This window comes from Bufo bufo, chromosome 2, assembly GCF_905171765.1.
Source record: "Bufo bufo chromosome 2, aBufBuf1.1, whole genome shotgun sequence".
Taxonomy (NCBI): domain Eukaryota; kingdom Metazoa; phylum Chordata; class Amphibia; order Anura; family Bufonidae; genus Bufo; species Bufo bufo.
Window position 1 is genome coordinate 761,610,865 of NC_053390.1, and position 22,293 is coordinate 761,633,157.

Sequence of the window (22,293 nt, forward strand, 5' to 3'; positions counted from 1 at the left end):
TGTGCTTAAAGATACAATATACTTGTGATCAGTTACCTGTGTATATAATTGCCTAAACATGTCCATGTGTTCACAATTTCATCAAAGGATATTGGATCCGTTTCAGCACATGTCAAAATGTTCTGCTGACGTCTATCTGCTGGGATAATTTTCACATTGATTTCCTCAGGCTTCTAATAATCTTCTCCTGAAGGTCTGCAACATCACGATCACAGCAATAAATCTTGTGTTAACCGCCGCACCAAATCATGTATATTGCATTCTACTGGAATAAGAAGGTCCAGAAATTGACCATCAAAACAGTTCTGCGTTTCTGCAAATGATCATGTGTGTACATGCGCATGTTCATGTTCAAGGAAACCAACCCACATGACAGAGCTGAAGCTGTTTTGTATGGAGGAATGGGTTAATATTCCTCCAAGCTTACGTGCAGGACTAATCAACAGAAAATGTTTAGTTGCGGTTATTGCTGGACAAGAGGTCACACCAGATACTGAAAGCATATACTTTTGCCACTCAAAGATATGTGATATTACAAATAAATGACTAAAAAGTCTAATATTTTTCACTTATTTGTTGGATTAGGTTATCTTAATCTACTTTTAGGACTTGTGTGAAAATCTGATGTAGTTTTAGGTCACAATTATGCAGAACAGTAGAAAATTCTGAAGGGTTCAAAAACTTTCAAGCACCACTGTAGGCCTCTATTATCAAAAGACTTTGTTGAATCGAACAAAGCATGCTGGCACACACAACATTACTGCCCACTCGACTGGCAGGGAAGATAAGATAACCCTAATCCTCATACGTTTGTTATTATCCTGTACAACCCACAGAAGGGAAGCAGGGGGCTGCTTTTTGTGGTTGACTTGTAAAACACCTGGCTAAACACTTGCTTGGAGAGGAGGTATTCCTGGCACCTCTCCTCCCATGAACACTGAGCTCAGCAGCATGTGTTCTCAATAGAGAGGGGGACTAAGCTTCTGCCAGACAGCACTGGCAGTGGCTTATCTTTGAGATCAAAAGGATCAAACATGTTGAAATCTGACTTTCCCGAACCTTCTTTACCCCAGCTGTTGGAAACCAGTTGGAGGTTGGAGTGTCTCTTAGAAATCAGTAGGTTTGGTCAATGTTCATTTAATGTGTATTACCACTTACACCACTTTATGGGTGACAACACCAGTCACAGCGAGGTAATAGGTTCCTCTGTTCTCACTGATTTCCTGGTAGACCTGTGTCTAGGCAATAGCCCAAACAGATCTAAAGAGTTAAAAGACACATTTAGGAGTATATAGCAAGGTATTTTATTGGTTCTTTCCCCTTTTTTTCCTTGTAATGTAGTTGGTTAGTGGTACCTGGTATCTGACTGCCGTGTTCATGAAGTCTGAAGTAACTTTCCATGAATACGGCAGGGGCCAGGAGGCTAGAAATCAATTAGTATGTAAAAAAGTACTTAGCTCTTACGTATTTCTGAAAAAATACTGTTCCATTGAACATGACACAAGTGTGTTCTCCAGTATCTCCAAAAAAAAAAACAAACATCACAATAAGAGGAAGTTGGCACATATTCTACTTATAAATCAATTCATTTCCTTTTACTACTTTGGCATACTCAATAGCAGAAAAGTACGGCGTTCTTGGAAGATTCGGCTGGTTAAAATCCACATGGAACAATCCAAACCGAACACTGTAGCCAGAAATCCATTCAAAGTTGTCAAGTAGGGACCAAGCAAAATAACCTTTAACCTTCACCTCATCTTGTTTGATAGCTGCCAAGAAAACAGATGCAATGTGTTAATGATTATTATTACATACATCAGTACATTTTTCCCAGTTGTAAAATTCTAAAAGGATATTAGTATATAGCATATGGTGAGTAAGTAATACAAAGCTATGAGTATTTATGATACCCTTTGTATAGTATAATACAAGCATTATACACTGCTCAAAAAAATAAAGGGAACACAAAAATAACACATCCTAGATCTGAATTAATTAAATATTCTTCTGAAATACTTTGTTCTTTACATAGTTGAATGTGCTGACAACAAAATCACACAAAAAGAAAAAAATGGAAATCAAATTTTTTAACCCATGGAGGTCTGGATTTGGAGTCACCCTCAAAATTAAAGTGGAAAAACACACTACAGGCTAATCCAACTTTGATGTAGTGTCCTTAAAACAAGTCAAAATGAGGCTCAGTAGTGTGTGTGGCCTCCACGTGCCTGTATGACCTCCCTACAACACCTGTGCATGCTCCTGATGAGGTGGCGGACGGTCTCCTGAGGGATCTCCTCCCAGACCTGGACTAAAGCATCTGACAACTCCTGGACAGTCTGTGGTGCAACGTGACGTTGGTGGATAGAGCGAGACATGATGTCCCAGATGTGCTCAATTGGATTCAGGTCTGGGGAACGGGCGGGCCAGTCCATAGCATCAATGCCTTCGTCTTGCAGGAACTGCTGACAGACTCCAGCCACATGAGGTCTAGCATTGTCTTGCATTAGGAGGAACCCAGGGCCAACCGCACCAGCATATGGTCTCACAAGGGGTCTGAGGATCTCATCTCTGTACCTAATGGCAGTCAGGCTACCTCTGGCGAGCACATGGAGGGCTGTGCGGCACTCTAAAGAAATGCCACCCCACACCATTACTGACCCAATGCCAAACCGGTCATGCTGGAGGATGTTGCAGGCAGCAGAACGTTCTCCACGGCGTCTCCAGACTCTGTCACATCTGTCACATGTGCTCAGTGTGAACCTGCTTTCATCTGTGAAGAGCACAGGGCGTCAGTGGCGAATTTGCCAATCTTGGTGTTCTCTGGCAAATGCCAAACGTCCTGCACGGTGTTGGGCTGTAAGCGCAACCCCCACCTGTGGACGTCGGGCCCTCAAATCACCCTCATGGAGTCTGTTTCTGACCGTTTGAGCAGAGACATGCACATTTGTGGCCTGCTGGAGGTCATTTTGCAGGGCTCTGGCAGTGCTCCTCCTGTTCCTCCTTGCACAAAGGCAGAGGTAGCGGTCCTGCTGCTGGGTTGTTGCCCTCCTACGGCCTCCTCCACGTCTCCTGATGTACTGGCCTGTCTCCTGGTAGCGTCTCCATGCTCTGGACACTACGCTGACAGACACAGCAAACCTTCTTGCCACAGCTCGCATTGATGTGCCATCCTGGATAAGCTGCACTACCTGAGCCACTTGTGTAGGTTGTAGACTCCGTCTCATGCTACCACTAGAGTGAAAGCACCGCCAGCATTCAAAAGTGACCAAAACATCAGCCAGGAAGCATAGGAACTGAGAAGTGGTCTGTGGTTACCACCTGCAGAACCACTCCTTTATTGGGGGTGTCTTGCTAATTGCCTATAATTTCCACCTGTTGTCTATCCCATTTGCACAACAGCATGTGAAATTGATTGTCACTCAGTGTTGCTTCCTAAGTGGACAGTTTGATTTCACAGAAGTGTGATTGACTTGGAGTTACATTGTGTTGTTTAAGTGTTCCCTTTATTTTTTTGAGCAGTGTAGTTTTATATTAAGAGTGGCATTTTATTTAGCTGATTTCTTACTTTTATTTTTATAAAGGTGGCATTTTTTTCTGGGGGAAACAGTAAACAAGCTTGTTGTCAGACAGCATAGCTAATCTTCTATAATAGAGTGAAATGGTTAAATATTTCTACATCTGAATCCAGTAAGATGCCTGAACCTCCAGAACAACAAGCTCTTTGCAGACACTGAATGTTGGGGAGATTTCTGCTGTGAAACCCGCAGAATAGTGAACAATACACAGAGTGTAACTAAAGCTGCCCGTACAAATTAGATGAATGCCATTTGAACCCGCCAATTTCGCCCGGACCAGACGATCATCTAATATGTATGTATGTCCCCACTAGAGATGAGCAAATCGCTCAAAATTCAAATCGGATTCGATTTGGCTGAATTGGTCAACTGGTCTAAATTGATTCTACCCAAATCGAAAGTACTTCAATTGGCCTGGAAATCTGTGTATGACATGGTCTCTTAGGGTACTTTCATCCTAGCGTTTACGTTTTTCAGTATTGAGATCCGTCATAGGGGCTCAATACCGGAAAAAAAATGCTTCAGTTTTGTCCCCATTCATTGTCAATGGGGACAAAACTGAACTGAACAGAACGCAATGCTCCAAAATGCATTCCATTCCGTTTAGTTGCGTTCCCAGACTTGAGAACAAACCTCAACATGTTGTAGTTTGCTTTCCATCCTGGGATGCGGAACAAGACGGATCCGGCATGACCCCCAATGCAAGTCAATGGGGACGGCTATGTTAAAGATAATACAACCGGATCCATTCATAACAGATGCAGATGGTTGTATTATCAGTAACGGAATGTTTTTGCTGGACCCTGCGGCATCCAGCAAAAAAGCTAGTGTGAAAGTAGCCTTTGAACTCATATTTTTTTTTCTTTATTCTCATTTTTTTACTAATCTTTTCAATTTCTCTCACTTTGTCCTCAACATTTGCCAACAAATTGGATTCCGATGCAACTCAAATTTTTGGCAGATGTTGAGGGAAAGCTGAAAGCAGGTGTCTGGCAGTGGGTTATTCCCCTCTCCCTATTTATATGATATGACATGCACGCTGAGCCAAATCGAGCATACAGATGTAGCCAGCGTTATTTTGTGTTGCGTTAACGCATCAATCCAGTGAAAACAATGGTGGATACATCTGTATCTATGAGGATGTCAGAAGAAATAGCCGTCCACCGCTATTGGCAACGTATGGCCGCCTTCAGAATCAGTACGAGATAAGTGTTCACACATTTGCAACTTTTCTTGCAAATACATTCTAGATGTAAAATTGTGTTCATGTCGTATAACAAATTATATGATATTTGTAGTTAATGTAATCTTCTCAAGAAAAATGTTTATCCAACAAATAAGAGCACAACTACTCCAAATACTGTAGAAAAAAAACACACACATCCAAGTAGAACTTCTATAATCCATCCAAAGAAACCGAGAAAAAAGGCAAAGAAATGTAATAGCGTGATATGCCAATATGATTTATGAAGCACTGAAGCAGTGAAAGTAAAGTAAAAAGCAACCTTTGTGTGCTCAACTTCTCCTTAAAACTGAGTGGAATTTTAAGATAACAGACAGAATGGAATGACTGTGGATCCAAGGAAACTGGAACAAATGCGATAAGCGCTGCTCTTCTTAAGTTTCAAGAACATTCACTCGTACCTGAAGACTATATTAAGAAGAAAAGAGCAGGAGCGAACAGGCGAGATGTATCACACTATTCTTAAGGTGTCTCACCAGCTACACATTACTTAAAGCATTCGAACATGTTGCAAGACCCCCGGCTATAATTACTGTGTGATTTAGAGGATTCGGGAGGTGCTGAAGATGCCATTCAATAAAAGACGTTATCTGGCTGTGACAATGCAGTTACCCTATCAGGTTAAGTGTACTCCCGACATAGAGGTACGTTAGCCCAAAGGAAGCCAAAAGAGCGTCCCTTTAGTCTCCGTCTGGCATATAAGTATACGTAACACAAAAACGTAACACTAACATACGCTTCTCCTTTACATGGGACACAGTGGGTGACAATGCCACTATGTGGTCTCTGTCAGACTCATCTGCTGGGACGTATATGATGTGAATCATGTGATGAGATAAGATCCTCGAGGGCTTGACCAATATGCTTCAAGAATCATCTCAAAGGATAGGTTGCATTCTCCATGGTTTCCATGCCAAGAAAGCTTCTGCCACCTCTCCTGACCTGTCTGTTTCACAATAGTTTTAAAATAATCTGTCAGAGGAACAACCTGCTGGAATTCATCGCATGTGGCACAGCCGGACACTGCCTTTCTCCACCGGAGCCACTTGACTATGATGGGACCTGTTCATGGCATCAGTGCATGGTTTCTGCTGGTGCAAGCATTGTTTTTTTGTCCAGCCGAATCCCGGCATTAGTGTCAGAAAAAGAGAAAAAGGGCAGATCCCGGCCAGGCCCCATTATAGTCAATAGGACCAGGCAGTGCTCCATTTCTGGCTAGGCCGGAGACGATGATGTGATGTTTTTAATAGTAGTGTGGAAAAAAACTAGCCTTAGGCTACTTTAACACTTGCGTTGTTGTTTCCCGCTATTGAGATGCGGCAGAGGATCTAAATACCGGAAAAATACATTTCCGTTTAGTCCTCATAAATTCTGAACGGAAAGAGATCCGTTCAGAAATGCATCGGGATGTGTTCCGTTCCAGCAGCATTCTGTTTTGTGACCGGACACAAAACCGCTGCAAACTGCTGATTTGTGTCCGGTCATAAAAAAAGAGATCCGGCACTAAAAACAATGTAGCCTAAAAAAAAAAAAGATCCGTCACCCATTGACTTTCAATGTATTTAGTGATGGATCCGTTTTTTTCTGTTTTGATTGCAGACAACCGCATCCTAACGGAATGGAGGCATCCTGATGTGCAAAATCAAAACAAATCCGTTTAATTCCGGTATGGAGTTCATCTGCCGGATCCCAATACCGGATTTACTAACACAAGTGTAAAAGTAGCCCTAGTAAACAGTTTCACATGAAATAACAATTCTGCAGCATCTTTTCTTAGAATGCTGGGTTGTTCCTCTGTTATTCCTCCTGGGATGGTATACAATAGATAGATAAAAGGGTGTTACCACTTCTCATGTTCATAAAGCCTGCCCGTACACAAACTTGACAACATTTCCTAGGAGGAACAACAGTGGGACAGCCAAAATGCTGACTTGTAAGAAAAGACGCTTTACATCACTATGACTAAAGGTGTGGAGTGCTTCCGAAACACGAAAGTGGTATGAAACAAGATTTTGTGGATGTATCATTGGTATTTCAAGAAAGGATGGACCTTCCTTTACCATGAACCCTGGGTGAATTGTGTCAATTACAAATTAAACAGGTCTGGTCAGAACTAAATCTGTGAACTGGGTCGGGAGGTGATGGAGATCTGGTTTTCCATTCATGCATTTCACTCAACAGTCCCTGTCCCCAATGGGACTCGCAGTATAATTCATCAATCTCTAAAGCTAGTTTCACACCTGCGGCTGATCCGGCATACAATGCCAGGAATCAGCTGGATGAAAACCATTGCGCGAAGCGGTTTTTGTCCGACCGGTTCCCAGTATATTTGTCCGGTAGCGGCCAGATCTCTGCCTAGTCAATAGGGTTCATTGGGCAGGCGGGAAAACCAGAGAAAAACTCTTTCATTACCTAATCCGAAGAGCGATCCAGAACTCCAGAACTACTGCACAGAATCATGGTCAAACATTTCGGGTTTTGTTAAGCTGATCTGTCTTTCCTTTTTCCATCACCCCCTATGCTATATATATATATTTGAGTGCTTTAGAGAAAAATGCTCTAAGTGAAAGTCTTCCATAATTGATGGGTCTGCTTTAAATGCTACTTCAGATGGCATCAGTAGATTAAAGCCACTTACTGAAGATAATCGCCACCATCAGCAGCACAGTTTAAAATATTCCTCAGACTGGAAGATTCCTATAATTCATCCTGAGCTTCCTGGTTCGTTAACATAAAGCTAGAGATACAGAGCTGCTGTAACTCCTGGCAGAAGAGCAGCAAAGAGAAAAAAAGAACACAATAAAACTGATGCATAAGCCATTCGGGGTTTGTGAATAGCTTGGTGACAACTCCTGTTGGCACTGTAATGGACGCCATGATGTGTTGTCACACAAGACTGGTAAAATGGTAGTAGGGCATATGCCTATGTCATATTACAGCTCCTATAGAAGTCTATGGGACCATAATGTAGTCCCATATGTTTTTGTATTTCACGTGGAGTGTATACACCACGTTCTGTGGGATGCTGTATATGGCGGACCATAGGCTTCATGTCAATATTACATTTCTCAACGTGAAAACTAGAAAGGACACTGCTGTTTTCTGGGAAGATTCCATAGAAATATTTCTAACTGCTTTTCCAAAAATGTGAAACAATGCAGAACAATGTCTGACAACAGATGGTTTTTATAGAATATCACAGTGATTGGCTGAACGTGGCTTTCCTAGTGTTTCCTGTTGTGTCGAGGCAGGACAGGAAGTGCAGAGCAGAAGGGACGCAACAAAGGGGGGGTCGATAGAGGTGAGTATAACTTGTAGTTTTAGTATGTTCTAGCCAGTTTTTATATTTAATTTGCTTGAAGAAAACCTTTAATGTTCCGGCTGGTGGTGTACAGTAGAGAACAGCCTGTAGTACAATCAACTCTTTGTCTTCTAAAATACACAAAACTCAGTCTTACAACTCCTACCTCCTCCCCTCAACCACACGGTGTGCAAAAAAAACTGTCTCACAAGGTCTCTAAGGCAATGATGTATACTCTCTACCCAAGTATCCCATAGGTCTAAATATTTGTAGGATGGACCTCCACTCCCATACATTTTTCATCGCACTCAGCCAGCCAGAATCCTACTCCATACTGATGATGGGCAAGCACCCAGCTGTCTACAGATGGATATTTGGTTTGGTTATTTTCTATTGTCATGTCCCAAGGCTTGTTAAAAAGTCAGATTTTGACTCATAGGGAGCTACTTCCATAAGGCGACGCTAGCGAGATGGTTCTCTTTGGGAACCTTGGGAGATAACACTTTGCGTATTGTTTTTCCAAGGAGCATTGCCAAAAAGTCACCATACCATGGAGCACTTCCAGTAAGTTTCCATACAGGGCTGGTCTCTTAAAGGATAGCCAGTACCCTACTTAAGCTACATCATAAGAGCAGAAAAACTAAATTCTGGCTGTGACAAATCCCCGATACATAATGGACAACAATATCTTGCAATGGGGTTTACGGTGTCCATCATTTTACTAGAAAAATGGAACCACAAAAAGCAGTGATGTTTTGAGAGTAAAGACCAATTTCAAGGCTGACTGGGAAATTGCTTGGATGAACCAAGATATTGCTTAAATTAGCTCTGTCCTGGGTTTTGTATCTTAAAATAGTGGACTTTGAAAGAGTATCAGATAGGAAGCCGGACAATCTCTTAGACTTCTTTGTTTCCAACCAAAGACAACAAGTCTCTCTATGCCAAAAGATCAATCTAAAAACTGCTGACACATCACTTGATAAATATGGCATATAAACATTTAGAAGTCATGTCGGCCTTCATAGTCCAACATAGTGACTGATAGCCTTCCCCGTATGTGTGTATACAAACATAGCTGTCAGTCACTTGTTAGGACCGCCCACTGGACTCCTAAACTCAGCATGAGCAGAAATTGACATCAATAAATGACAACCTATACTGAATCTTTCTTCATATAACTAGATATCAATCTTCTCAGCTCCTCCTGCTCTATAACATTCTGCTGGCAGACATGACTGCATTTTCATGGTGACAAGTTCCCTTTAATTAACACTCAGGAGAAAGGCACACACTGGGAATTGATAAAGTTAAAATCACTTCCTTATGAACAACGTATCCTAATAAGCAATATTAAGGAATTGTACAATCTTTTTAAGGCTACAGGCACACAGTCAGCTTTTCTGAATGCAGTATTGGAAGCCAAAACTAAAAAAACTGCATCAGGAAACCTGTCCATGTGGCTGAAACCTGTCCATGTGGCTGAGTCTCTCTATGCCACAAGATCAATCCATAAACATAGACATTTCTCCTCTTCACGCCACCTTATGGATGTCATACATTTAAACTTGCTTTGTGGCAAAAAAATAAAAAAATAAAATGTCATGCATGTTGAGACTCCTCTTAGCCACTGTCCAGGTACGGTAAGTGTAAAAAGTCGCCACATGCAGTATATTCTACTTTTCTGATGCAGGTTGGTTAGAAAGGCCACTTTAAAGAGGACCTGTCACCACTCCTGACCTGCCTGTTTTAATAGCTTCATGCATTCTCCTTGTAATAACAATTCTGGAACATCTATTCTTATAGCTTTATGTTGTGCTGTTCCTTTATTATTTCTACTACAAGTTATGAATGAATTGCTAGCAGTCTGCAGTAACGGTACAGAGGGGAGGTAACCAGTAGGGGGTGTGTACCTGCACAGTCTCACTCTATCCAATCAGTGCTGCCATTGTCAGACTGTGAAGGGACACCCCCCCAACTGGTTACCACCCCTCTGTACCCTTACTGCAGACTACTAGCAATTCATCACACCCGACGAAGTATGAATGGGGGCCTAGGGATACATCTGGTGTATGAGTTGAGTAACACTCCTACAGTCGTAGCCAAAAGTTTTGAGAATGACACAAATATTAGTTTTCACAAAGTTTGCTGCTAAAATGCTTTTAGATCTTTGTTTCAGTTGTTTCTGTGATGTAGTGAAATATAATTACACGCACTTCATACGTTTCAAAGGCTTTTATCGACAATTACATGACATTTATGCAAAAAGTCAGTATTTGCAGTGTTGGCCCTTCTTTTTCAGGACCTCTGCAATTCGACTTGGCATGCTCTCAATCAACTTCTGGGCCAATTCCTGACTGATAGCAACCCATTCTTTCATAATCACTTCTTGGAGTTTGTCAGAATTAGTGGGTTTTTGTTTGTCCACCCGCCTCTTGAGGATTGACCACAAGTTCTCAATGGGATTAAGATCTGGGGAGTTTCCAGGCCATGGACCCAAAATGTCAACTTTTTGGTCCCCGAGCCACTTAGTTATCACTTTTGCCTTGTGGCACGGTGCTCCATCGTGCTGGAAAATGCATTGTTCTTCACCAAACTGTTGTTGGATTGTTGGAAGAAGTTGCTGTTGGAGGGTGTTTTGGTAACATTATTTATTCATGGCTGTGTTTTTGGGCAAAATTGTGAGTGAGCCCACTCCCTTGGATGAGAAGCAACCCCACACATGAATGGTCTCAGGATGCTTTACTGTTGGCATGACACAGGACTGATGGTAGCGCTCACCTTTTCTTCTCCGGACAAGCCTTTTTCCTGATGCCCCAAACAATCAGAAAGAGGCTTCATCGGAGAATATGACTTTGCCCCAGTCCTCAGCAGTCCATTCACCATACTTTCTGCAGAAGATCAATCTGTCCCTGATGGTTTTTTTTGGAGAGAAGTGGCTTCTTTGCTGCCCTTCTTGACACCAGGCCATCTTCCAAAAGTCTTGGCCTCACTGTGCGTGCAGATGCGCTCACACCTGCCTGCTGCCATTCCTGAGCAAGCTCTGCACTGGTGGCACTCCGATCCTGCAGCTGAATCCTCTTTAGGAGACGATCCTGGCGCTTGCTGGTCTTTCTTGGACGCCCTGAAGCCTTCTTAACAAGAATTGAACCTCTTTCCTTGAAGTTCTTGATGATCCTATAAATTGTTGATTGAGGTGCAATCTTAGTAGCCATAATATCCTTGCCTGTGAAGCCATTTTTATGCAACACAATGATGGCTGCACGCGTTTCTTTGCAGGTCACCATGGTTAACAATGGAAGAACAATGATTTCAAGCATCACCCTCCTTTTAACATGTCAAGTCTGCCATTTTAACCCAATCAGCCTGACATAATGATCTCCAGCCTTGTGCTCGTCAACATTCTCACCTGAGTTAACAAGACGATTACTGAAATGATCTCAGCAGGTCCTTTAATGACAGCAATGAAATGCACTGGAAAGTTTTTTTGGGGATTTAGTTAATTTTCATGGCAAAGAAGGACTATGCAATTCATCTGATCACTCTTCATAACATTCTGGAGTATATGCAAATTGCTATTATAAAAACTTAATCAGCAACTTTTCCAATTTCCAATATTTATCTAATTCTCAAAACTTTTGGCTACGACTGTATATTACTAAAGTTAATAGTCCAAAATCATGGTGACAGATTCCCTTTAATACGGCGCCACAGGAACTCTGCATGTTGCCCTACCAGTTTCTATCAGGTGATTTATGTACAGAGCTATTCTCCCACAGTAACTCAGCTTCTACGGGAGAAAGCTTAGTAAATAAGGCATCTGATGAAAATTGGAGGCATAGGGAGGTAAAGCCCAAAGTCCTTCCATAAACAGAGCTATAATACAGTTAACTGCATGAAGCCATAGACTGGGGCGCATAAGATTTTGCATTTGGGGGATAATATTTCTCTTATGGAGAGCGTCTAATTGGCATGCATAGTCTTACAGGCCCAGCAACGCTCCTCTGGAATTCTGGGAAGAGGGTATACAAATATGTTCTTAGCAAGCTTAGCCTCTAATGCTACCAGATGTAAGGCAGCTATCCTATAAGTCAATGTTTGACCCTTGAAACAGGTCTTGAGAAATAACTTGTATGATAACTAAGCCAGCACATCATCTGCAGCTGTTTCGGGGTGATTTTGCATGAAATCTTCTGCAAGTTAGTGGAGTAGTCTATTGCACCCGCTTAACAAGGGCCTAAACTGGGCGCAGTTCACTGACAAAGCCTTCCAGACTGATTTGCTGAGAGGTGCCATATAGTCATGACTCCTTTCGACATAAGGCCATGCATATATAAAAACATAGAGACAGATTCCCAAACAGCCACTCTATCTGGTCCCCTTCTAGGAGGACATTCAGAATAGTACTTGCTAGCATGTCGTGACTTTGGAAGTGCACAAATACTTTGTAAGAAGTTTTTGGGATCATTTAGGCTGAGTTCACACGGGCGTTGCGGGAAAAGGTGCGGGTGCGTTGTGGGAATATGCGCGATATTTCAGCGCGAGTGCAAAACATTGTAATGCGTTTTGCACTCGCGTGAGAAAAATCGCGCATGTTTGGTATCAAACCCGAACTTCTTCACAGAAGTTCGGGCTTGGGATCGGTGTTCTGTAGATTGTATTATTTTCCCTTATAACATAGTTATAGGGGAAAATAATAGCATTCTTAATACAGAATGCTTAGTAAAATAGGGCTGGAGGGGTTAAAAAAATAAAATAAATTATTTAACTCACCTTAATCCACTTGATCGTGCAGCCGGCATCTCTTGTCTCCTTCTTTGCTGATTGCAGGAAAAGGACCTGTGGTGACGTCACTCCGGTCATCACATGGTCCATCACATCATCCATCACCATGGTAAAAGATCATGTGATGACCGGAGTGACGTCACCACAGGTCCTTTTCCTGCAATCAGCAAAGAAGGAGACAGAAGAGATGCCGGCTGCGCGATCAAGTGGATCCGAATACTCGCCCGTGTGAAAGGGGCCTTAGGGTACTTTCACACTTGCGGAACTGCCTGCCGGATCCTGCAATCCGGACACAAATGGATGTATTTGTAAGACGGATCCGGATGCGGATCCGTCTCACAAATGCATTGCAATACCGGAAAAACAGATCCGGTATTTATTTTTTTCTCATTTTTAAAGGTCAGCGCAGACCGCAAAACCGGATCCATTTTGCCGGAACACTTGGGGCCGGAACAGGCATTAATGCATTTCAATGGAAATTAATGCTGTATCCGGGATTCCGGCAAGTGTTCAGGATTTTTGTCCGGAGAGAAAACTGCAGCATGCTGCGCTATTTTCTCCAGCCAAAAAACGTAAGAGGGACTGAACTGATGCCTCCTGATGAATACTGAACGGATTGCTCTCCATTCAGAATGCATTAGAATAAAACTGATCAGTTCTTTTCCGATATTGAGACCCTAGGACGGAACTCAATACCGGAAAACAAAAACGCTAGTGTGAAAGTAGCTGGAGTACAGCAGCCCCGGCGTCTCCTGCCCCTCCAGCCCATTAGCTAAATCCTCCCCAAATTCTGAATTTATTACATTTTAGCTCAGGGGAGTCAAGCATTGAAGCTTCTTGTGACTCAGCACATGGGTTTCAAATGTCTCTTTTTTCGGATGCCAGCTACATGTTCCTGAAAGTAGGAACGGCGTGTGTTTGTGTCTGATTGCAGCAGAGGCTTGTGCCGTACCTTCCACGCATCTCCGGGATGTAAAAGGATTTCATGAGAGATGTGCTTCCGTTTAGAACAAAGCTGTCCTTGCTGCATGCAGAGGAGCTCTCATCCCGCATTTATTACCGTCATTTATATACATTGCCTATGTTAATGAATGGAAAGTTCGGGAAAAAAGCTTTTTATTTAAGTGAAGACATTTTTCATATCGGCTTAATCTCCCTTTCCTAGAACAACTTTTGAACAGGTGTACATGCTTAGCATCTAGAAGTCGGGCACATTCTGTAGGAATCTCAAAGACGCCGGCTTTAATCCTTCAGATATAGCACTGGAGACGTGGAAGAACACTGCCCTCTCCAGTCTATGAGGAGGCAGCATGGAGATAATTACACGTATATCACACTTTCAAAATGATAAGAGTAATGTAATGTTTTAATCCAGAAAAATCAGCAGGGTATCATGCGGTATATATTCCGACTTTTCCGACAGCGCGTGCTGAGATATGCAGTTCCACAACTGACACAATAAAAACATTGGCAGCTCAAAGGCCTAGGCGAGTAGTGTCGTTTTTGTGGATTTTCATGCAGCTTTTGGTGCATTTCCTCACCAAATCAACACCAAAATCTGGATGTGTTACTTGCAGATTTTGTCGTGGATTCTGTCGCAGATCTGTACATTGCACAGGGTGAAATCCGCACAAGCAATTGACGCTAATTTCACCGCAGGTCAATTTTATGTGGAACATTTCTGCACCATATACATGACATTTTGAAAATCTCATCTACTTAGCTGGTATTATATCATGTTGTGGATTTTCCACACAAGAATCAGCGGAGAAACATTCTGCGTCTAACATTCTGCCAGTCAATGTAACACTGACAGGCAGCGAGAGTATCATGTAAGTGATCAGAAATTGAATAATGAGACAAAAAAGTGAAATTAAGTTCAAGAAATTTTGAGAACATAAACTCTCCAAGCCTCCTCAAAAAAAAAATCAATTTTTTTTTTTAAAACATAGAAAATATATATATATATATATATATATATATATATATATATAATAGTATCACAACTATGGCTCGACATGTAACAATTGGGTCTAACTAGAATGGACATACTTGTTACTCATATGTCTGTTCTAGCCAGATGTCGATGACCTACCTTTATATTCTCCTCCCGAAAACCCTGTTAGACTATCGTGCATATACACAGGCTGTAGGCTTCTACGTGGCCCGCAGCAGGAGGGATAGTCACTGTCCCCATGTGTCTGCTTTTTTTTTTTTCTGTTACAGTTTTTCTGGGATTTTGATACTGATGACCTATGCTCAGGGTAGGTCATCAATATCTGATCAGTGGGGGTCCAACGCTCGGCTGTTTGAGAAGGCACCGGCTCCTGTGAGTGCTGTGAGGGCCTACTCTCAGCTTACCAAGCACAGCGCCGTACATTGTATGATGGCTGTGGTTGGCATCATGCTCAGCCCCATAGAAGTGAGCACCGATGCCTTGTCAAACAGCTGGATCGGTCAGACCACCACCGATCAGATACTGATGACCTATCTTTAAAGGGGATGTCCAGCCTCGCTCTCTCATCTGATCGGGCATTGCTGACTCTGCTGCACAGTTGTCTTTCTTGCTGTACAACAGTGTCTCTTCATGACGGATGTTGGACTGAGCAGGACATTAACCCCTTCAATGCTCAACCCCAGAATAAGAATAAATAACATATAAAGTTTTAGGTAAATCTATTTATTTAGCAACTTTTGAATAATTTTTGAGTCATTGGAACAATTTTAAACTTCAAGAAATGGGAACACAATAGAGTTCACCCAGGAACATACTTTTTGTCAGGATCCATTCAGCTTTTCTCAGGCATTTATATTTTAATCTTCACCATCAGACCAATTTTTACACTTTTATGACAAAACCTGATATAGATGCAGTGCATCAAGGTAATAGCTAAAGTGCCTAATGGTGACATTAGAGTGTACTTCTCTGTTACAATATAAGGTGAAGAAGATGTCCTGGGATTAACAAAAGTGCTTTTATGCATACAGGGAGTGCAGAATTATTAGGCAAGTTGTATTTTTGAGGATTAATTTTATTATTGAACAACAACCATGTTCTCAATGAACCCAAAAAACTCATTAATATCAAAGCTGAATATTTTTGGAAGTAGTTTTTAGTTTGTTTTTAGTTTTAGCTATTTTAGGGGGATATCTGTGTGTGCAGGTGACTATTACTGTGCATAATTATTAGGCAACTTAACAAAAAACAAATATTTACCCATTTCAATTATTTATTTTTACCAGTGAAACCAATATAACATCTCAACATTCACAAATATACATTTCTGACATTCAAAAACAAGACAAAAACAAATCAGTGACCAATATAGCCACCTTTCTTTGCAAGGACACTCAAAAGCCTGCCATCCATGGATTCTGTCAGTGTTTTGATCTGTTCACCATCAACATTGCGTGCAGCAGCAACCACAGCCTCCCAGACACTGTTCAGAGAGGTGTACTGTTTTCCCTCCTTGTAAATCTCACATTTGATGATGGACCACAGGTTCTCAATGGGGTTCAGATCAGGTGAACAAGGAGGCCATGTCATTAGATTTTCTTCTTTTATATCCTTTCTTGCAAGCCACGCTGTGGAGTACTTGGACGCGTGTGATGGAGCATTGTCCTGCATGAAAATCATGTTTTTCTTGAAGGATGCAGACTTCTTCCTGTACCACTGCTTGAAGAAGGTGTCTTCCAGAAACTGGCAGTAGGACTGGGAGTTGAGCTTGACTCCATCCTCAACCCGAAAAGGCCCCACAAGCTCATCTTTGATGATACCAGCCCAAACCAGTACTCCACCTCCACCTTGCTGGCGTCTGAGTCGGACTGGAGCTCTCTGCCCTTTACCAATCCAGCCACGGGCCCATCCATCTGGCCCATCAAGACTCACTCTCATTTCATCAGTCCATAAAACCTTAGAAAAATCAGTCTTGAGATATTTCTTGGCCCAGTCTTGACGTTTCAGCTTGTGTGTCTTGTTCAGTGGTGGTCATCTTTCAGCTTTTCTTACCTTGGCCATGTCTCTGAGTATTGCACACCTTGTGCTTTTGGGCACTCCAGTGATGTTGCAGCTCTGAAATATGGCCAAACTGGTGGCAAGTGGCATCTTGGCAGCTGCACGCTTGACTTTTCTCAGTTCATGGGCAGTTATTTTGCGCCTTGGTTTTTCCACACGCTTCTTGCGACCCTGTTGACTATTTTGAATGAAACGCTTGATTGTTCGATGATCACGCTTCAGAAGCTTTGCAATTTCAAGAGTGCTGCATCCCTCTGCAAGATATCTCATTATTTTTGACTTTTCTGAGCCTGTCAAGTCCTTCTTTTGACCCATTTTGCCAAAGGAAAGGAAGTTGCCTAATAATTATGCACACCTAATATAGGGTGTTGATGTCATTAGACCACACCCCTTCTCATTACAGAGATGCACATCATCTAATATGCTTAATTGGTAGTAGGCTTTCGAGCCTATACAGCTTGGAGTAAGACAACATGCATAAAGAGGATGATGTGGTCAAAATACTAATTTGCCTAATAATTCTGCACGCAGTGTAAGGCATAAACTATATAACCAGGCTTAGATCAATATCCCATGGTTGTAACATGGACGCACTTCACTCAGACCTTCAGCAGATCCACTGAGCTTAACTTAAAGGGAACCTGTCACCATGAAAATGCTAAATAATCTGCAGGCAGCCTGTTATAGAGCAGGAGGAGCTGAGCAGATTGATATATAGTTTTATGGGAAAAGATTCTGTAAAACTTGTATTGTATACATTTATATTCCAGGAGGTGGTCCTATCAGTGACTCCTGGCGTTCCTATACACCTGTCTTGATCTCCCTGCGTTGGAGGGAGATGCGCCTTATTTATTAGGAGGCAGAAACCTCTTAATAAAATAGTTGCATCTCTGGCTCTCCACGCAGCAGAAACTAAAGTCTACACCGGCTAGGAGGTGGAGTAGACTTCAGCTAAAACTTACACCAGTTTCTGGCACAAGTTATAGTAAATTCGGCAGGCCTCTCTAAGACCGCCAACTCCCGTGAGGCCCCACCACTTCTCTTAGGCCTCTTTCACACTTGCGTTGTTGGGATCCGGCATGCACTTCCGTTGCCGGAGGTGCCCGCCGGATCCGGAAAAACGCAAGTGTACTAAAAGCATTTGAAGACGGAACCGTCTTCCAAATGCTTTCAGTGTTACTATGGCACCCAGGACGCTATTAAAGTCCTGGTTGCCATAGTAGGAGCGGGGAGCGGGGGAGCGGTATACTTACAGTCCGTGCGGCTCCCGGGGCGCTCCAGAATGACGTCAGAGCGCCCCATGCGCATGGATGACGTGATCCATGCGATCACGTGATCCATGCGCTTGGGGCGCCCTCACGTCACTCTGGAGCACCCCGGGAGCCGCACGGACGGTAAGTATGCTGCTCCCCCGCTCCCCGCTACACTTTACCATGGCTGCCAGGACTTTAGCGTCCTGGGAGCCATGGTAACCATTCAGAAAAAGCTAAATGTCGGCTCCGGCAATGGCCGAAACGACGTTTAGCTTAAGGCCGGATCCGGATCAATGCCTTTCAATGGGCATTAATTCCGGATCCGGCCTTGCGGCAAGTGTTCCGGATTTTTGGCCGGAGCAAAAAGCGCAGCATGCTGCGGTATTTTCTCCGGCCAAAAAACGTTCCGTTCCGGAACTGAAGACATCCTGATGCATCCTGAACGGATTTCTCTCCATTCAGAATGCATTAGGATAATCCTGATCAGGATTCTTCCGGCATAGAGCCCCGACGACGGAACTCTATGCCGGAAGACAAGAACGCAGGTGTGAAAGAGCCCTTACAACTTTAGAAAAGTTGCAAGAAGCTTAAAGAGGACCTTTCACTTGTAAAAACTATGTGAAGTAAGTATGCTGCCATGGAGAGCGGCGCCCGGGGATCTCACTGCACTTACTATTATCCCCGGGCGCCGCTCCGTTCTCCCATTATGCCCCCCGGTACCTTTGCTCTGTAAGTTATAGTAGGCGGGTCTTCCCTTGTCCTGTGGGCGTCTCCTTCTCGTAGGCTGCAGCGCTGGCCAATTGCAGCGCACAGCTCACAGCCTGGGAGGTTTTTTCTCCCAGGCTGTGAGCTCTGCGCTGCGATTGGCCAGCGCTACAGCCTAGAAGAAGGAGACGCCCACAGGACAAGGGAAGACACCGCCTACTATAACTTACAGAGCAAAGGTACCGGGGGCATAACGGGAGAACGGAGCGGCGCCCGGGGATAATAGTAAGTGCAGTGAGATCCCCGGGCGCCGCTCTACATGTCTGCATACAGTTCACATAGTTTTTACAAGTGAAAGGTCCTCTTTAAACAGTTGCAAATTATGGTGCACATATGCCATGCGCCATAAATTGTGACTTTTTTATGCCGCAATAATGGCGTAAAACTCTATGTCCCTGTGTTTTCTCTGAAATGTCACAATGTGTAATACTCAGCTCTTTGTAAGGTTAGGTTTTGTTGGTTTTTCATGCTGTCCATAAATAGGTTCCCTGGTCATGCAATGTCCACAACAGGTACAGTACAGTTATTGAGCGTGGTATAGTTTGTGGTGTGTTACCCTGCTGAGTTTATTATATTAAGCAATATGTTGCACTCTTAGCACATATGTTACATTGTTTCTTTATGTTAATACTGTTATTGGTCTACTGTTCTGTTATTCTTGTAATGTCTACAGCTATCGAGCTGTGTTCTGCAATGTGTGTCCATCACATGAACGGAAGATGTAAACAGGGAAGATTTATATTAACAGGTTGTCTGACCCCCAATACCAATTTTAGTTATGGACTCGAAAGTGTTTACCTTGAGGAAAAAAAGGCACCCACCTATTCTTTGGTGCTCTCTCCTGAGCTGAGGCTCTCGTAAATGTTCTTTCTGGTCACTGGCAGACCAAAAGTGTGATGTCTCGTTCATTTACTGGCCTTGGTGGTAACATGTCTCCAAGCGGTATGTGAGCACAATGACAACCACACATCACCACTGAGGCCAGTGTATGGATGCAATGGTGCAGGTGACCCCGGACCAGACATAAGACTTCCGGTCTGCCAGTGAAGTGAGCTGCAGTGAGAGAGAAGTAGAGAGACAGACACGCACAGATACTGCTGCAGCTAATACTAAGTATAGCAAGTTATATCTCAACCCAAGTGTTTTATTCACATCAATTGTGTTTAGTATTTCTCTACAATGTCCTATATGGTGTTTCTGAGTGAGTAAGAGCATTAGAGAGCAGAATCTCCAGTATCCATGTGTAGTCTATGGGAGACATCAGACCCCTAGTCTCCACCCAGCAGCTCAGGGACATATGAGCCTGCTAAAAAGGAAAGGAGCTAAAAATGCAAAACACAAGTTATATAATGGTACATGTTATTCCCAATGTACATACACTGGCAGATTATTCTGTAAAGTTATTCGAAAGTTTAGGCATGTTTTAGTCATATGTACCCATAAATAGTACCAATAAAAACTACAGCTAGTTATGCAAAAAACGCCCTCACACAGCTATAGCAACAGAACAATAAAACCCCAATAAACAATGGCAGGATAGCATTGTAATCCATTCCACCCAATATATAATAAAATGGTGCTCTTAAACATGACAACTCTTCCTGTGAAAAACATAAATGTAGATAGGAAATTTTAAAAGTTATGGTCTTGGAAGAAGGGAGGAAAAAAAAAATGGACATTGCTGCCATATTTGTCTTGGTCTAGATATGACATGCAGATATCCACCACATCACAGCAAAATTACTTCAGTCTTCAGGCATTTATACAGTCCTACTATTACACAATATACTTTCCCTTGTGGACCCATATATTATGAACAAGTCTCACCTTTCAGAACTTCTCCCAAAGTTTCTTGAAAGTACCCCCATCTGTGTGTGTCTTGGAGGACTGGAGGGTCATTCTGAGCAAATCCATTCTCGGTGATGTAGATATCTGGGTCACCAAACTTGTCCTAGGAAAATACATGAGAACCATGAGTAGCTAATGGTCTTTATCATCATTAATAGCTGTGTGGTGATATTTGTGAGCGATTCAGGCATCAATAGTGGTTGAAAAACATCAAATGTTGCGTAGTATGTGGTTGCATGCTATAGTTTATGTTATTGTAGTCTTGTAGCTATAGTAGTGCAGTGAAGCCGCCATCCATTTGAGAAGACCTCCAGTGATCGAGAAACAATTTTTCTCTGGCAGGTTTTCAATGCCTTATATCCTAAATATATCTTGAGAGGACCAGCTCTCCAGAAGGCTATTTTTCCAAGCAATTTGGAAGTTTTATTATTTTTATACCACTGCATGCAAAGGTTTTTGTATATGAAATCCAGCATTTATGCTGGAAAGCAGTCGGATCTCCGCTGGCCTCATTACAGTCAATGAGAATCTGGCGGTGAAGTAGAGAATCTGGCAATGCTGGATCCAAGATCTGTGCCAGAACAGCCTGCCGGATCTCCATAAAGGAGATGTGAATATAGCCCTACTTACAGATAGTCCATAGATGGATCATCAATATCAGATCAGAGGAGACCAAATCTCACGCCTCTGCAGAACAGCAGTTTTCAGAAGCTTCTGAGCTGGAACAGGAACCTGAACTACACATCCCTGTTCACAATGCAATTGCCATGCCTGGACAGCTTAACGTGCCTGGTTCTAGCGCCGGAGGTTCTGAAAAGAGCTGACCAGCAGGGGTGCCAGTAGTTGCACCCCCCCCCCCTCCCACCAATCTGATATTGATAAACTATGCTAAGGACAGGTCATCAATACTTGAGTCACAAAAATCACTTTTAATGCAAGATTAGATTAGTGCATTACAAAATTAAATATATTTACAGTCATCTAGAATACTTAATGTGAAAAATATGTTTTAATATGTCTACAGGCCCTGGTGATCCCATGAAAACACTTCTTGTTCTGATCTCTTACAGGTTCACAGGGAAGTCATAGCAGATGGGCTCACAACTTGTATCCTTTGTTCTCACAAGAGACAAGCTGCCACCAGGAGGCCCCGACACCGGTTTACTCCCCCTCTCCCTATCAGCCAATTTGAGCTTGCTTGTGTACGTGGGAATCGGCAACAGCTATCTAACTTATATTGCGACTTTAAAGAGCATCTATCATCAGGATAAACCCTATTAAACCAGGCACAATGCGTGGTAGGGTTCATCCTGATGAGTAAAAGGATACCTTATTTATGTATCTCAGTTGCACAGATGTATCAAGTTTAATGATAGATAAATTAGGTCTTTGGTGTACTGAGGGATGGGGCTAAGCCCCTCGGTGCACCAGGGCCCCTCCATGCTGCCCCTTTTACCACTCCCCCTGTCCCATTGATTGACAGGGCCAGACATCTTACCTAGCCATGGCAT

At 42.8% G+C, this 22,293-nt stretch overlaps 1 protein-coding gene across 2 annotated transcripts in view; it reads right to left on the bottom strand.

Annotated features, from left to right (window-relative positions):
• Nucleotides 1-1,297: 1,297 nt before the first annotated feature.
• Nucleotides 1,298-22,293, bottom strand: part of LOC120990306 (cytosolic beta-glucosidase-like) — a 92,994-nt gene continuing 71,998 nt past the window's right edge. For both annotated transcript variants that reach the window (XM_040419032.1, XM_040419031.1), the window contains exons 5-6: nt 20,762-20,885; nt 1,298-1,769 (exon numbers count right to left, since the gene is read on the bottom strand). In XM_040419032.1, coding sequence (XP_040274966.1) covers nt 1,570-1,769; nt 20,762-20,885 — 324 coding nt within the window. In that variant the 3' untranslated portion in view covers nt 1,298-1,569. The remainder of the gene's footprint in view (nt 1,770-20,761; nt 20,886-22,293) is intronic.